Here is a 16200-nt window from a genome sequence, read left to right on the forward strand (position 1 = left end):
GATGCCGAACCTATTGCTTGCGATTAGCTTGTTTTTGAACACTTTAGATGATGTGATGTTTTAATTTTGAAACTATATTTCTAAACTCTAATTAATGCATATTTTATATATATATATATATATATATATATATATAATTCTAAGAAATATTATGTTAACCGATATTTCCGATATATCACCGATATATCGAATATCGGTCCTGACCGATATTTCGTATTCTGACCGATATAACAGCATAGCAATTGGTTACTATTTCTTTTTGGTACATAATCAGATATAACTAGGACCTAGCATAACCAGCTATGTGATCAAGTCCCCCGGTGACCATAACCAGTTATGTGATTAAGTGCCCCGATGACCATAAACAGGCCAATTCGACACCGATCATAGGATCAAATAGTTACTGTTAGATCCATGGAGTCACATGACCCTTGCTTCGAGATGTCCATGGAATCACTTGATAGATATACATTATCTAACTTGATTCGGTCTATCACCACGTCCCTTAACGGGTGCATTTGATGCGCAGATAGAAGAGAAAGACCAAGGTGAAGTAGACAAGTGAAAAAATCTGTCAAATCAAAACGAAGCCTAACATATCCCAACTAGGAGTCGTTTACCAATTGCTTACTCTGCAAGCTTTTATCAGGTATCACTTGCATGGCAAAAACCAAGAAACTTACCTGATAAGCAAGGAAAAAAACCCCTTATCCGTTATTGCTTACTGGGTAAAAGATGGTTGTCAATCAACAATCCATTTTGATAGCCGAAAATGTAATCCCATAAGATAAGGGTGGTGACTCTAGCCTGATAATCGGCACAAAATGTAAAAATGAGTGGGGTAGGATATGTAGAGGATATATAGAGAGAGGCAAGTTCAAACAAAAAGCTAAACATTTTTGCAAGAATGGAAGAATTTTCAAAATCATACATGATTACATGCATGAAAAACAAGTTTAATCATATACAATTAAACACATGTTGCATTGACAACACATAGACGTTTAATCACATATGATTAAACACACCCAAAAGGGTATGATCATACATGATCCTGATAATTCTCATCTTCTCACATCCTATATATGTATATATGTACAGGCAGAGGATCTGTAAGAAGGGGAGTTAAGGTGAGAAGCATAAAAAGTGATCAGATCACTTAATCACCTTTAATCTCAAACTCACCCATGAATCGCGTTTGATACAAGGATTAATCCCATGCAACTCGGTGCATCTCATCCTCATGTGCATCCAAAGGTGCATCTCATCCTCATGTGCATCCAAGGATGGAGAATCTCTCACACTTGTCACCTTAACTCTCTACTAACCAGAACCCAACCCTATATGTATATGCACACCTGTCTCTATACTACTATACTACCATTGACCACCATCACCACACCCATATACCATCTGAATAAAAGAGATCCTACCTCGATTCAATACAACAAATCATACAATAGAAAATGACCATTAAGACAAGAACTTGATAATAATGACATTAATTTTTGTTCAGATATTAGAAGTTTCATATTGGGTTGAGTTATTTGATTCTGAGTTGCAGTATTATGAATCAAATCGAAAGAAATTTCAAGCCAAATCGATATAATATAATGCATCAAGTTCAACTTCACCAAAAGAGACTCATCTTCCATAAACCCTAATCTAACAGTAATAATCAAAACTGGCACTAATTAACAAGTTGAAAACAAACCTAAGCAGTGAGCAGAACAGCACCACCAGCTTCCTTAATCTTCTTCTCAGCAGTCTTCGAAATAAGCTTCGCCTTAACCACCATCGGCTGCGATGGCGGAACCATACCTTTTCCCAACACTTTGAAGTAACCGAACTGAGTAACATCCACAATTGGAACCTTATCAGCTGAAGCATTCTCTTTGGCATCCTGTGGAACCATCGACCAGAGCTTGTCGACGTTAACGATCGGACAATGGAACTTGTTGCGGAGCCGGTGGAAGTATCTCATACCGACTTTACCGAAGTAACCGGGATGGTACTTGTCGAAGAGGATCCGGTGGTGGTGCATTCCTCCGGCGTTACCACGACCTCCGGGATGCTTTCGGTGTTTTCCGATACGACCGTGTCCGGCGCTCACGTGTCCGCGCTTCTTACGGTTCTTCTTGAATCTCGTCGTCATTTCTCCTGCAAAATAGCGAACGATTTGAAATCAAGTACATCTAATACGAAATTGGCACGAACTCCGGTGAGAAATTGCGAATATACATACCTGAAAGGCAGACTCCGGTGAGAAATTGCGGCAGAGATTGGGTATATAGTTTGATTACTCAAACCCTAATTCGTTTTATAGGAGACGCAGAAAATGTCCATTAGCATAGCTCCATGGGCCAAGATCATATGTGGGCTTTTTGCTGAACCCACTTAGAGGTGCTTGGGAAAACCCCATAATAATGGTTATTTGTAAAGCATTTACAAGTGTCTCTTATATTAACAAGCTATAACCAAATTTTCTATTAAGCCTTAGAGATTCTTATTTACTTCTTAATAGTTTTATTAAAATGTAGTTTTTTAATCGTTAAAAGGTGAATCTTGTTTGGCAAAAGAAAAGTCTGTCTCTTAATGGTTTTAAAACTCTCTAAATAACTTTGTATCATGGGTCTCCCTTAACCATTAGCGACATAATTTTATTGTAATCAATTACCAAACAATTATATTTCATTTTGCACTGTATCATGAGAGTCTTTTAATCATTCCGACACTAAATCATTCAGCAACAAACCATTCAGCAACTATCAAATAACCCCTTATATGAATAAATTTGTCTAAATAAATTGGTGGTGTTTGTTTTTTTTATCTGAATAATCCGTTGAGCGAGAGCCTTCCCTCCTATCTCGTAAAGCTCCAGCAAGGTCCTAGCTTTAGGAGCTAGAAGGCTAAGAGAATGTCATAGGTTACGATCTATCATTTCATGAAAAAGGAAAACGAGAAAAGATAGACCCATTTAACTGACCGAAATTTTTAGTGCCAACAAAGTGCATATGTAATTGGTTAATGTAAGGCCAGCATAGCTAAATTCACCGTCCCGAGATTGAGTCGAGACCACGGCTCGTATCAGTAAAGCAACAGAAATCAAGGACACTTCACTCGTGCTCTGAAAAATTGGCCGTCTAAGAAAGGAATACCAACTATTGATTTTAGAGCTCCCGTCTTATTCAAATTTTGTAGATGGATCATTTTCTTTTTAGACTAAAAACAGGGGAAAAGCCCGTGGTAGCAGCGGAGATATTATATTCCGCCTACACAACTACCTTGGCATCTTACTCTGACCTGATCTATGCAACAATGAAATCGCCCTTCATCCTTGCCGGATATGGATTTGATTTTTCTCTTGTAGCAGTAGACTACAGTCTTACCATTATAATATAATATAGGTTCAAAAGTAGGAAGGCCGGCTTGCTTCGTGTTTTTTATTTGCATACCAAGAAAAGCATGGGACTTTTACTATATTCTTTGATTCCCCCCCCCCCCCCCCTCCCGGAACTATTAAGATGCTAATAACTCGCTAGAAGGAGTAGTCGTCACTTAGGAGGGCTATGGAACCTTCTTCCGAAACAGAAATGATGGGCATGCCAGCTCGTTCAATAGAACGAATACGAGTACTGGTATTGGATCCTCCCTCAGCGGAAAGATGGAATTGACCTTGCACACGGACTTCGAGCAGTGTCTGGTTGAAGGAAGTGAGCTCCTTGCGGCCAATCTTCCTAACCTTGTGCGGGCCCTAAAAGCAAGCTTGTGAGTGATCGAGGATGCTAACAGTCTGAATAACAAAAATAACCGATTTACCCCTAGGAAAGTTTTCACAACATTATGATCTTTCCTTTCCAATTGATCATAATTCGTTTTTGTTGGTGTGATTCGCCCATTTGTTCCATACCAAAACAAAGAATCGATATTGGACACTGTTCAATGGAAACTATACGAACAAACAAAGAATCAACAACACATTGGCAACAACACGATGCATATTGGACACTGCTCAATGGAAATACATTACTGCTCACTTAGAATTACATTCTGTTGAACAAGCAGCAACAAAAATCAACAAACAGAAATTGACATGGCAGAAATCGAAACTGCAGAACAGGGACGGACCTACTTTGGTGGCTATGGTGGCACGTGCCACCGTATTATTCCTCCGTCGAAGGGTAAAAAAATTTAGGTCCGTGAGAGGTGCAACCATATTAATCTGTCGTGTGTCACCGTATGTATTTTGAAACTACAATGAGAACAAGTTTTATTTGGTAGAGTTGGTTTGCAAGGCTTTTATTCCATCCCGTACCCAAGTTCGAATCGTGTTAGTGTCATTTTCTTAGTCAAATAGTGTCATCGATTGAAAAAAAAATCGTATATTTATTTCTTATAGTCACATTTGCGGTACACTCCAATCTCATCCATTTACCAAAGGCACCCTTTTAACATCAATATCACAAAACGAAAATGGATATTCAAATGATTGGAACATGATTTTATTCTTTTTGACAAGAGTGTTTACTTTGTAAAACGGTAACCAGTAAAGATATTCCGTTACAAAATCTATTTGCAGCGAAAACAAAGATATGAAAAATCAACCCGTTTCCTGTTCAAACTCATCGCCTTCAGACTCTTCGGCATTGTCAGCTTCATCTTCGTCTGCATCGTTCTCAAAGTCTTCTTTGTCGTTCTCAACTGATGTTTTTCCTATCACAATTACGTTGCTGTTTATCTTCCTGATGTCGTTATACTGTAAAGATAAACGATACACATAAAAACAGCAGTTAAAACGATATAAAAAAACCAACTTAAGTATCTATACGACGAAGCAACCATAAATGGTTATCAACTATTTCGTGAACCAATATGCACATTCAGATAGAGACATCTTCAATCATCCTTCTCTTTTTTCGCACATTTTCATAAGCTAGAGGTTGGAAACAAGTGCTTTACTCAATGGGTAGAGATCATGTCTGTGTAAATCTCATCCTCGACAGACCCTACCTCCTGGTGAGATATACTAGGCTTGTTTGGTTTGATATAGTAGATGTTTATAAACATAATGAACAAAGGGTGAAGTTACTATGGGGGCGTTTGAGAGATTTGGATTTCGTGAAAGGATTCAGAATTTTTGGTGTGCTTGGTTTATAGGATTTTGAATGGAAATGAATTCCATTCTTTATAGATGATTTATAAAAACAAGTTATAAATAATTATAAAAATAATTAAATTACTTTTTATTTATTAATTATTGCAAAACAAATGTTTTTTACATATTTTTAGAACATGATTTATAAAAACAAATTATAAATGATTATAAAAATAATTAAATTACGTTTTATTGATTGATTATTACAAAACAAATGTTTTAACATATTTTAAAACATTATTACAAACAAATTCTATGAAATCCCGCGAAATACCAACTACTAACCCATGGGATTTCTAAATCCAATGTCATTGAAATCCGAGAACTTCAATTCCGGGTTTTCCTTTAAATCAAACATGGGATTGGAATGGAACTCAATTCAAAATCCCACAAACCAGACGAGCCCTAAAGATGTGCAAATCATTTGGATTTGTTTCTATGTGCATTGGATAAGAAATAACATACAGAGTGGGGAGTTTTGGCAATTTTACCAGATTTGCCAGTAACCCTAGGGATTCACTTTGGGTATTGCATAATAAGTTTAGCATTCAAAGTTCTAACTTCAAAAGGCCACAGTGTATCAAATACAACATATGTCACAAATTATGAATCTGGTAATTTGATCTACTTCTAGAGTATTATCAATCACATCAAGCATGCAAACCTGCTAATGACAAAAAAAAAATACCCAGTGTATCCCACTCGGATGTGGAATCTGGGATGGATAGGATGTATGTGCCTCTAGCCTAAGGGGTAGAGAGAAGGTTTCTATGAAAACCCCGGTCTTGTGAAAAGATTTTAGAAATCATGAGAGAAACAGAGGGTTTGTCAACATTTTTTGAAGTCCCAAAAAGAATCGTGCTATGGGACAACATTACTTGTCCTATAAAATCATGCTAATTGTAAATGGTTGATAACTTCTACCCACTGATACAATGCTAAAGTTAAATGATGAATACACCTAACTGCGGTTACCAAGTACCAACTAACAGATCTTCAACAGACTAAAACTAACACTTTTCATAAATAGATGATAATGCCCTTTTGTCTAATTAACTGAGATACAGTCCCAAGGAACTTGCCAAGTTTCTCCATTCTCGTTGTCATCCTCCAACCCAAGATCATCCACCTAAACGGTCCTAGGACCCCTTCGTGGCTTGCCCTTGGCTACATATAACAAGGTCCTCGTGTAATTTGATAATACAAAGAAAAGATTTGTGTGGTTTAAAAACAGGCATCGACCAGATGCTGGTCGTACCAGATTTAGTGAAAAAAAATGTCAACTCCTAGTTGAGACAACCTTTGCATCCTCTTAGCTCACTAAGCTACCTCACTCTTAAACCCTTCTGGTCCAAAACAAAGAACCTACCTAAAAAGAGTTTGCCTTAACCATTGTGAATTATAGTATGTGTACACATGATACAGCCTAAGTTAAATTTATTCACAGAAAACCTGAAAAATAAGTTAACGCTGCCTCAGTTTAGTTGCAGCTTCCCTAATACTATAAACTTGAATCAATGTCAATACACACTTACACAGAAATATTTGAAGCATCCTCAAGTTGACTAAGGGGGCGTTTACCAAACGCCTACTGGGTGTCACTTACCTTAATGGGTGAGCATCGCAAGGACCGGGAATCTTACCTGATAAGAAAGGGAGAAGATTCTTACGCGGTTAGTAAGAGATGCTTCTCAATTATCCAATTTGATGCCGAAAATCTTATCCGATTAAAGTGAGGGTGCTGACTTAAGCCGCCCCTAACTTATACCATTGTGCCATCTTGACAAAGTGACCTTGGAGCAAGTTATAAGTTGGATTATTATTACCAGGTCCTTAATACACTTGAAAAATATAAATATTTGACGAACTATTCTATCATTCAAACCTCAAAAGTGATTATCGGATTAAAATTTATTTCTATCAATTATTAGGGATCAGGATTCAGAAACCCATAGCCTGATACTAAATGAACATCAATCTTCAGTGAGCTGTTGACAGCACAATCAGAGCCTCATCAATTTTTATAAATCTATGAATTGCAAAAACAAAGGTGATATACATAAGCAAAAAATAGTAAATTCAAGAGAAACATGTTACGGAACCATAGATCTGGAGGTCAATTTAGCGTTCAATATTGATTTAAAATACACAACTAGGTTTTTACATATGAAACTGTATCAACATTACACAGACCTTCAAACAGAAATTAAACTATGGAACGGTTGAAATCATCTCTAATGAATCATGAAATCAAGAAATTCAGCATAAACATGATCATGAACCAGCAAATTTTACATGATAAGGCAGGTATTGACAAATATATACGGACCTTTTCTTCGAATTCAGATTCCTCAATAGCAAGAAGTAGTTCCTCGCTGTGTGGCTGAGGCCATTGCGGAGGAAGAAGAAGCGACGTCGGAATGATCCTCGTCGACGTCGGGTATTGCGTCATGAAAGCCGGAAATTGCAGCATCTTTCAAATAGATTTTTAACAAATCCCGCTACACATCTCCATGGCTGGAGCGTGTTAAAAAGTTTGAGTAAATTACGTTTTTCGTCCCTTAACTTTTTCACTTTTAACAGAATTCATCCCTATGGTTTTCTTTATTATAGATCTTTTTCCTTCATCTGTAAAATTTCTATGATTCCGTTCATTTCATCCATACTGAAAGACTATTGATTTGATGGAATGGTTTTGGAAAATTTGAATTTGAAATCGAAAGAATTTGGAATGGAATGAGATTCCATTTTTTATGAATAATTTATAAAAATAAATTATAATAATTATAAAAATAATTATGTTACCTTTTTTATTAATGAATTATTAGAAAATAAATGTTTTTAATATATTTTAAAACATTATCATATGCAAATCCTACGAAATCCTGTGAAATCTCAACCACCCCGAATGATTTCAAAATCATATGTTTGATGGATTTCAACAGAATCCTAGGATTTTAAATCTAAACAATGTTGCATATTAAACACGAGATTGAAATGAATTTGAAATCTAAATCCCCACAATTTCATTTCATTTTAGCAAACAAATAGACCCTAAATATCTGTTCGTTAGCTGCTCAATGAGTTTGACGGGACTCACACACATAATTGTTTGGTAGTGACTTCATGATATATAAAACGGCTATTTAAGATTTCTCCGAACAAAATATTCTCAATCTATACAGACAGATTAATCAACACAGACACACAGTCACCCTTTTCTTTTATTAACCTGGATATGTCGACTAATCTCAGGTAGCCCAGAGTCATTGCATTTGAACCTCCGTGGCCACAAACTTGTTCATTAATTTTAGCGATCCAGCCTGATCCCGTTCATTCTTTCAATAATGAAATCCAAGTCTGCTTTTCAAACATATAGAGTAAGGGGCCGTTTACCAAACGCTTATTCGGGTAAGCGCTTACCAAGTCACATTACCTTACCGGATGAATATGGTAAGGACTAAGAATCTTACTCGGTAAGAGCGAGAGCGACGACTCCTACCACGGTAAACTCTTAGCGGATAAATTGTTACATGCAATGTCGTTTTGGTGGTCTAAAATCTTACCCAATATGCAAATAATAATGTTAAATTTTATCAGCAAGTACTTACCGGGTAAGTATTTAGTAAACGACTCCTAAGACGGATCTGACGGACCATACAGTTTGGTGAAATTTTCTGTTTTTCTCCTTGTGATTTTGAAATTACAATTTTCATCTTCATGATTTATAATTCTTTACTATTTCGTTCTTATGATTTAAACTTAATTGTTATTTTGTGCCTATGGTTTACATTTTGTTTCTATTTCAGTGTCTCATATTTTAAAGTCGTGTTTAGTTTCAGGGACGAAAATAGTGAATTGCAAACCATAGAGACGAAAATGGTAATTTTAAAACCATAGGGACGAAATTCACAATTTTTAACAAACCATATGGATAAAAATGTAATTTCTTCAATAAAATATTACCAAAATATGTGGAAAAAGTTGCATTCTAAGATTGAAGAACAAAGTTTTAGAGACTATTTGACAGTTGCTCAATAGTTTGATGTAAAATGATTAAATAGTCAGAATGATTAATAGACTTTCATGATATAGTGGAAAATGAAATATAATTGTTTGGAAATTGTTTACAATGGAATTGTTTACAATGAAGCATGTCAATTTTCTTTCGGCATGATTCGTGCCATGAACAACCCATACCATTTTCTTCATAGACCTAACATGATCCACACCATTTCTCAACACACTTCCGTTGGTTTTCTATTTCTCGTGCCTTTTTTCTCCTTCTTTCATTTGTTTCTCGAGCTTCCTTAGTGAACGATCATCGTCTTCATATGGCTATCCTAAAACTCAACAAAAATTGTTGGTTATCGAAACAGAACCCAACAAGACAACAAATGAGGGATACAATGCAACTAACGCTAATAATGTGCATTTTAACCAAAATTAATACACAAAAGTACATAATGACTAATTTGACACTAAGAATATGTACAATAAATGACTTAAATACTACGATGATTTTTGTAGGTACAAGTTGGTATTGACACATTACCAAGATCATAAACCTATAAAACGGAATACAAAATGCAGGGATTTTTTTTTGGTTCGATTTACGATTTTAGCCAATGTCGCAACTAGTTTGGTTTGCAATTTGGAGCATGTGACTTTTAATTTGTGGTTTGAAAAGAATATGCTGAAACCGTATTATACTGTTTGGTTTACGATTTTAACTCTAACCACACCATAAACGCCTTTAGATCCTCTTTAGGACCAACCCGATTATGAATAAAGAGTTGTTTGCTTACGGTTTAATAAGCAGTGGTCTATAAGGCTTATTTGCTCATATATGAGTGTTTTTTACGGCTTAATCGTTGTCATTGAGCTAAAACGGTTATATGGAATGAGTTAGGACTTCTCATTTGTTCAAATTAAGTCACATGGAACAAATTAATATTAGAAATGTCTTTAAAAAATTCAACTCTCTCTCTTTTGTCTCCTTCATACTCTTTGGTCTCCGGTCTAGAGATGGCCAAATTGAGTCTGACCCCACTTGAGACCAAGACCAAGATGGTCTTAGACCGGTTGGGACCGGTTAAACATTTTATGGAACTTCAAAATCTAACCCGGGATCGGAAGCGGTTAATACAAGCTTGATTTTTTTAAATCTTTAAAGTTAATTTTTATAATTTATTATACAAATTTTTTCTTATTTATTTTTGGATGTGATGGAGACCAGATAGCCTGTTTTGAAGTGATCGATCTAGGCAGGGACGGACCTACAGTGATGCCAACGATAGAACGTGCCACCGTATTATTTCTCCGTCGAATAGTAAAAAAAATGAGGTTCGTGAAAGGTGCAACAGTATTGTTTTGTTGTGTGCCACCATATGTATTTTGAAACTAAAAGGTGAACACGTTTTCTTTAGTGGAGTTGGTTTGCAAGGCTTTTATTCCATCCTAGACCCGAATTCGAATCATGTTACTGTCATTTTCTTAGTCAAATAGTGTCATAGTTTTAAATTTTCTCTCTACATTTGTTTTTTATAGTCAAATGATGCCACAATTTAATTTTTTTTCCTATATTTATTTCTTATAGCCAAATGATGCCATAGTTTAAAAAAAAAGTCTGGGTCCATCCCTGGATCTAGGACCAACCCATGGCCCGATATCGATTTTTGGTCATCTCTAATCCTGTTCTTCAAACAAACAATTTATGACCGTTTACCCGAACGCTTACCCGGTAAGTGCTTTCTAACTTATTTTACTGAGTTAAATTTTAGTCCAATCAAAGTGGTATCATGCGCAACAATCTATCCGGTAAATGTTTATCAGGTAAGCGCTGTCTTTTTCACTTATCAGATACGACCCTTCATTTTTATCATCATTATTCCCGGATATTAATCTCCATCTTTATCATTACTGTTACCGGATAAGATTAATATTTATCAATAAAAAGTGACAAAAGCATCAAGTATTGCACCATTTTAGATCTAAGTTCGTAAGAAATATTTATTATATATTATCGATCGGATTCATATCTGATTCGATTCAATCCGATTCAAACGCATTTACCATCCAATAAAGATAAGATGTACTTGAAGAAATTGGAGCAGAGAACATGGACCCCAACAATGGAATCTATACTAAACGAATCGTTTTCTTGACTACGATGGATTCCTTCTCCTTGTAGAAATCGTTCAATTTGTCTCATCATTCATAATGCATCCAAAAGCAGGCGCTTAGTTCATCCCTCTTTCACTTCAATTGCTCGATTTTGCAATGGATCCCAACCCTAAGAAGTTCCCAATTCTATCATATGTAATGGCTAAAATCCCCAGTGTCAGTCGTTCTCAGTCGCCGGAGTTTGACATCGAACAACCACGGCCGACGGTTCCTTCCACATCTGAACCGGAACCCTACTTCGAACTCGCTGAACGCATGCCTTACTTGAACGATCCTGAACTTATTGCTTCCATGCGTGCAGCTGTCGCCGATGTATCTCGGACACGATCTGTACTGAAAACCCTAGGTGAGTGTCCTGATCATGAATTGATCGATATCGCCAGGTCACGACTTGCTGAGATCGAAGAAAGCTTGGTTAATCAGCTTGATGAGGTTGCGCTGTCTGATGCGGATGCGGTGGAGGTGGACAAGCGGAAGAAGGCGGAAGAGATGGAGATGCAGTCGTTTAAGGCTATGATTTCTTTGTATGAGATGCATCAATCATATGAGAAGATGTTGAGTATGGCGGAGAAGAGGCTTGAGAAGCTTTATGAGGAAGCGAAGAAGGGAGGAAAATCGGTTGCGGTTGATGATCAGGGGAGTTCTAGCGAGGTTCCAACTGTAGAGGATGATGTTAAGGATGAAGTGGTTGCCATTCTGAAGGATGCGTTAGAGAAGGATCTAGAAAGGATCGATTTATCAGATAGGCGGTTGCCGTTTCTTCCTGAAGCCTTTGGGAAGCTTCGTATGTTGGTTTCTCTTAATCTATCTTCGAATCAACTTGAGGTTAGTTAATGATTTCATCAACATATCCTATTTATTATTATGTGGTTGATTTCATCTTCTTCAATTAATTTAGGGTTGACATTCTTTTTTGCTTCGCTGCCATTGCTGTACTGGTACACTTAAATCATTGTGGAGATGAGATGTCAATGATTTGCTATCAGCTTGTGTAAAAGAAAGACCCTCCACCACTGCATATATAACTCTTTAATCATGATTGAAACTGTTAGCGAGATATCGATGAGGTAGCCTAGATATTAGTTCAATATAATTATCAAACGTTGTGGATAGATCTCTACCATGTAAAGTTGAATTGCTTTTGGGTTAGAAAACGGCATTGTATCTAGAAACATGAATTAGAAATGCTAATTGTGTAATTGTAAGTGGTATGTTGCAGTAACTTATAACTTTGGCGATTCATGACTTGAAATAATGGGGCATTGGCTCCAAATGCAAGTTCGAATAAGGGGTATTCGTCCTTTTTAGTATATCTAACCATAGTTTCATGTTTGGTGTAATGGAATCTGATGTATATTTGAGCACTTTCTGACTCCTTCTTAAACTTCAGGAACAGGTTTGCTGCAAATACCGTAAAACAATGATTATTTCCTAACAAATATTCTTGTTGATACCATAGTCCGATTTCATTTATGATTTATCTTCACATTGTGGTTGGTTTGATCTTGCTTTTTTGTTGACATGAAAGAAAAGAATTGGATTGTTCTTAGATGCATAGTTTTTAATTAAATGGAGAAAGGAGCCTCTTATATTGATGTTCACTTCTTTCAACCAATCTATCATCAGAAGGTAGTACAAAATCACGCATGACACAAGTCCAGGGTTAATAGTTTGGTGAGACATTTAGACTTGAGACAGGACAGGACAAGATTGCATGGGACAAAAATGCATTTTTTGAACAAAAATCAGGGAGATGGAACAAGATTGGTAAATTAGTAAACCACCCATGTCAAATTAAAACCTTAAAACCTTGCACAATACTTTCGCGTCTACCTCGATGATTAAAAGCACATAACGTGCACAGTTGACTTCTGTTCCACTTTCACCAGCAGCATCATTACACTACATCTGAAAACATCAATTATTATTTGGTGGTGAAACTGGATTCATATACTCCATTCCTTCACTAGTAAGGGTCCTACTTTCAATTGTTGGGCATCCGAGGATAAGTATCACTGTACAATAAATGACCCAACATCATGTGCTCTATTGACCAGATCCATTAGAACCATGGAAGTTGGATTATTTTTCTTCAGCAGTCAGTTAGGCTTTACCTTAAGGGTATAATAGGAAAGGCAAAACTAGAACTGTTCTGATTTTTGTGGTCGATTGAAGTTTCTTAATGGAATCTGTCAGAACAGTCCACTAATTGAAAAACTGAGGGAGTTTCTATAGGATTAGAAATATCTCGTCATGTGAATGACTGAATCCAAACCCTCCGAGATCCTGCTTTCGAGCTAGATATACTGGGTTTGTTTTAGTTTTATGTGAATGGCTGAATCTGAGGAAGAATTTTTAATCATAGTTGCAATTACATTCGTATGAGTGCTAGAATCTCTTTAGGGTTAATTGACTTTATCACCTTGATGACAAACAAAAAAGTTATTAATACTGCTAGTGAAATTACCAAAAGGGCATGTGTTTGTATTTGTAGCACTAGGAATGGGCACATATAGGGAGGTAAATATGTTGTTGGTTGGCCATGGGTAAACCACTTCTCGGTAGTTTTTGCTAGCTCAAAAAGTCAAAATCATACTACCATGATAATGTTCGTGTACATCCTACTCCTCCCATACCCTACTTTTGAGAGGGACATATTGGGTTCGTTTGGTTTGGTTTATATATTTTCTGACCCTGTTTTTGTTTTGTTATTTTTTTTGGAACACTTTCCATATTGACCACCCTCCGTGTACTGTAACAGGTTATTCCCGACTCAATTGCTGGACTTGAGAGCCTTGAGGAGCTTAATGCTTCTTCCAATCTTTTGGAATCTTTACCTGATTCCATTGGGTTATTGCTGAAGTTGAGGATTTTAGATGTTTCTAGCAACAAGCTCGCTTCCTTGCCCGACAGCATTTGTCACTGCAGGTACATCTGTTTAGATACGTCACCAAATTTTTTCCTTCTCTCTCACGGTCTCACCTACCACTACAATATAATCGACTTCATAAGACGTTAATAGGTTGTTTTATAGAACTTAAGTTTATAGGAATAAACAATTGTGCATTCTATGTAAATATGTTGCACTAAGTTTATAGGACAATTTTGAAATAAAGTGTCCTATTAGTTTTGTATATGACATTATTCGAAAAAGTTCTTTATAAAAACAAATGTCCTATAGAAAGATGTGATCATAGGACACTTTATTTCAAGTGTCCTAAAAAACTTGTTAGTATGCCCCATTATGTTTTAGATGAAGGATTGTGTGAGCATAGGAGTTAAGGTGAGAAGTGTAAAAAGGGATCTGGACCCTTGATCACTTTTAATCTCACCTCCACCCCATGAATTGCGCTTATCACGGGAATTGGTCCGGTGCATCTCGGTGCACCACATTAGTTTTGATCTTCAATTAGGATTGATCCAAGGGTAAAAATCCCTTCTTACCATAACTTCCATTCTCACCAGAATCCAACCATACATTCTAACATCCTATTGTAATATTTTTAGATAGGACGAACAATTGTTTGGTCCTTTTTTTGTTAACCGTGGGTGTTGGACCAACTTGCTCGACTAACCCAGCAAGCTAACCCCATGGGACCCTGAGAACAGCCTGGCAAATTCCCAGTGGCATTGGAGGGACTCGAACCGGTCCTATAAAGTAGTCTATTAATATATTTAGCCATTTTTGGCGTCCTGTAAAAAACCGATTTTGTTCTAGTGTATATTGGTGAACTAGTGTACAATTAACAGTATGATCTTGTTTTAGGTCATTGGTAGAACTTGATGCTAGCTTCAATAAGCTAACATATCTACCCACCAATCTCGGCTACGAACTTGTGAAATTGAAGCGCCTTTCGGTCCCTTTAAACAAGCTGCGCTCGCTTCCCACCTCTATCGGTGAAATGGAATCTCTTCAGTTTCTAGACGCGCACTTCAACGAACTCCGAATCCTGCCATCATCCATCGGCAGGCTTTCGAAGCTCGAGATTCTTAATCTTAGCGGTAACTTCAGCGACCTTACATCACTTCCCTTCACAATTGGCGATTTGACCAGCCTCAAAGAACTTGATGTCAGCAACAACCAGATACACGAACTTCCCGTCACCTTAGGCCGCCTCGAGAATCTTGCGAAGCTGAATGTGGAAGAAAACCCGTTAGTGGTTCCTCCTAAAGAAGTGGTGAATGAAGGAATCGAAGCGGTGAAGGTGTTCTTGGCGAAGAGGTGGCTCGATATGTTAGTAGCGGAGGAGGAAAATTGCAAGTCGGCTGAGGTTGACCAACCACAGGGTGGTTGGTTAACTCGTAGCACCTCGTGGTTGACCACCGCTGTTGCTGGTGCCGCTGGAACTGTTGGCGGATATTTGGGCGGTGGAGGTGGAGGTGGAGGTGGAGGGAACACAAACACAAAGACAGACCCTTACCTCGATCAACAACTATGATCAGGTTACTAGTTCAAGTCTCCTCAGGGCCATTGGGGATTTTCATGGCTCCTCTGGGCCATGGGGGATTTTACTGGCTGCTCTGCTTTGGGCCACTGAGGATTTTTCTTAATGTTTTGGGTCACTGAATATTTTCTGGACTGTGAGATATTTTTGACTCTTATATTCATGGGTTTTTTTTTGGTGGTTTGCAGGCAGGAAGAGAAACTATACATAGGATAGTGGTGGTGTTTTTGCAAGCATATGGTGATGGAAAGACTTCATCTTGTAGCACTTCCCATTGGTTAAAACAAAATAAGTTGGGATTGTTGTATTTTGGGTTATGATATTTTTTTATGTAAAATAGACATTTCATGAAATGGTTTGTATTCTTTATTCTCTCAAACCGGACCCAAACAGAAAATGAGGTGTTTGTACAAA

At 37.1% G+C, this 16200-nt stretch overlaps 3 protein-coding genes across 4 annotated transcripts; 1 reads left to right on the top strand and 2 right to left on the bottom strand.

Moving 5' to 3' along the window:
* Window positions 1–1588: 1588 nt before the first annotated feature.
* LOC112511384 (60S ribosomal protein L27a-3-like) lies at window positions 1589–2335 on the bottom strand. The gene is made up of 2 exons (XM_025116981.1): window positions 2246–2335; window positions 1589–2160 (listed from the first exon to the last, which is right to left on the bottom strand). Exon 2 carries the CDS (start codon window positions 2153–2155, stop codon window positions 1715–1717), a length of 441 nt encoding a protein of 146 aa, XP_024972749.1. The 5' UTR covers window positions 2156–2160; window positions 2246–2335; the 3' UTR covers window positions 1589–1714.
* Window positions 2336–4460: 2125 nt separating this feature from the next.
* LOC112511555 lies at window positions 4461–7662 on the bottom strand. Its single transcript, XM_025117231.1, has 2 exons — window positions 7485–7662; window positions 4461–4756 (listed from the first exon to the last, which is right to left on the bottom strand). Exons 1-2 carry the CDS (start codon window positions 7626–7628, stop codon window positions 4601–4603), a joined length of 300 nt encoding a protein of 99 aa, XP_024972999.1. The 5' UTR covers window positions 7629–7662; the 3' UTR covers window positions 4461–4600.
* Window positions 7663–11198: 3536 nt separating this feature from the next.
* Window positions 11199–16161, top strand: LOC112511827 (plant intracellular Ras-group-related LRR protein 1-like). Of its 2 annotated transcripts, XM_025117621.1 has the most exons (4): window positions 11438–12166; window positions 14103–14269; window positions 15108–15784; window positions 15975–16161. In XM_025117621.1, exons 1-3 carry the CDS (start codon window positions 11438–11440, stop codon window positions 15778–15780), a joined length of 1569 nt encoding a protein of 522 aa, XP_024973389.1. In that variant the 3' UTR covers window positions 15781–15784; window positions 15975–16161. The 2 variants fall into 2 exon arrangements, with proteins under 2 accessions (XP_024973388.1, XP_024973389.1); XM_025117620.1 differs by having other exon boundaries at window positions 11199–12166; window positions 15108–16161.
* Window positions 16162–16200: the final 39 nt, after the last annotated feature.

The sequence above is a fragment of the Cynara cardunculus genome (genome assembly GCF_001531365.2).
Source record: "Cynara cardunculus var. scolymus isolate 2C chromosome LG 4, CcrdV1, whole genome shotgun sequence".
Taxonomy (NCBI): domain Eukaryota; kingdom Viridiplantae; phylum Streptophyta; class Magnoliopsida; order Asterales; family Asteraceae; genus Cynara; species Cynara cardunculus.

Excerpts from the sequence above, each read along its gene's own strand:
- LOC112511384 (XM_025116981.1), bottom strand. The coding sequence starts at position 2,155 with ATGACGACGAGATTCAAGAAGAACCGTAAGAAGCGCGGACACGTGAGC.
- LOC112511555 (XM_025117231.1), bottom strand. The coding sequence starts at position 7,628 with ATGCTGCAATTTCCGGCTTTCATGACGCAATACCCGACGTCGACGAGG. Across the intron at positions 4,757-7,484 it reads AATCTGAATTCGAAGAAAAG|TATAACGACATCAGGAAGAT; the intron begins GTCCGTATATAT and ends TTATCTTTACAG.
- LOC112511827 (XM_025117620.1), top strand. The coding sequence starts at position 11,438 with ATGGATCCCAACCCTAAGAAGTTCCCAATTCTATCATATGTAATGGCT. Across the intron at positions 12,167-14,102 it reads TATCTTCGAATCAACTTGAG|GTTATTCCCGACTCAATTGC; the intron begins GTTAGTTAATGA and ends GTACTGTAACAG. Across the intron at positions 14,270-15,107 it reads GACAGCATTTGTCACTGCAG|GTCATTGGTAGAACTTGATG; the intron begins GTACATCTGTTT and ends ATCTTGTTTTAG.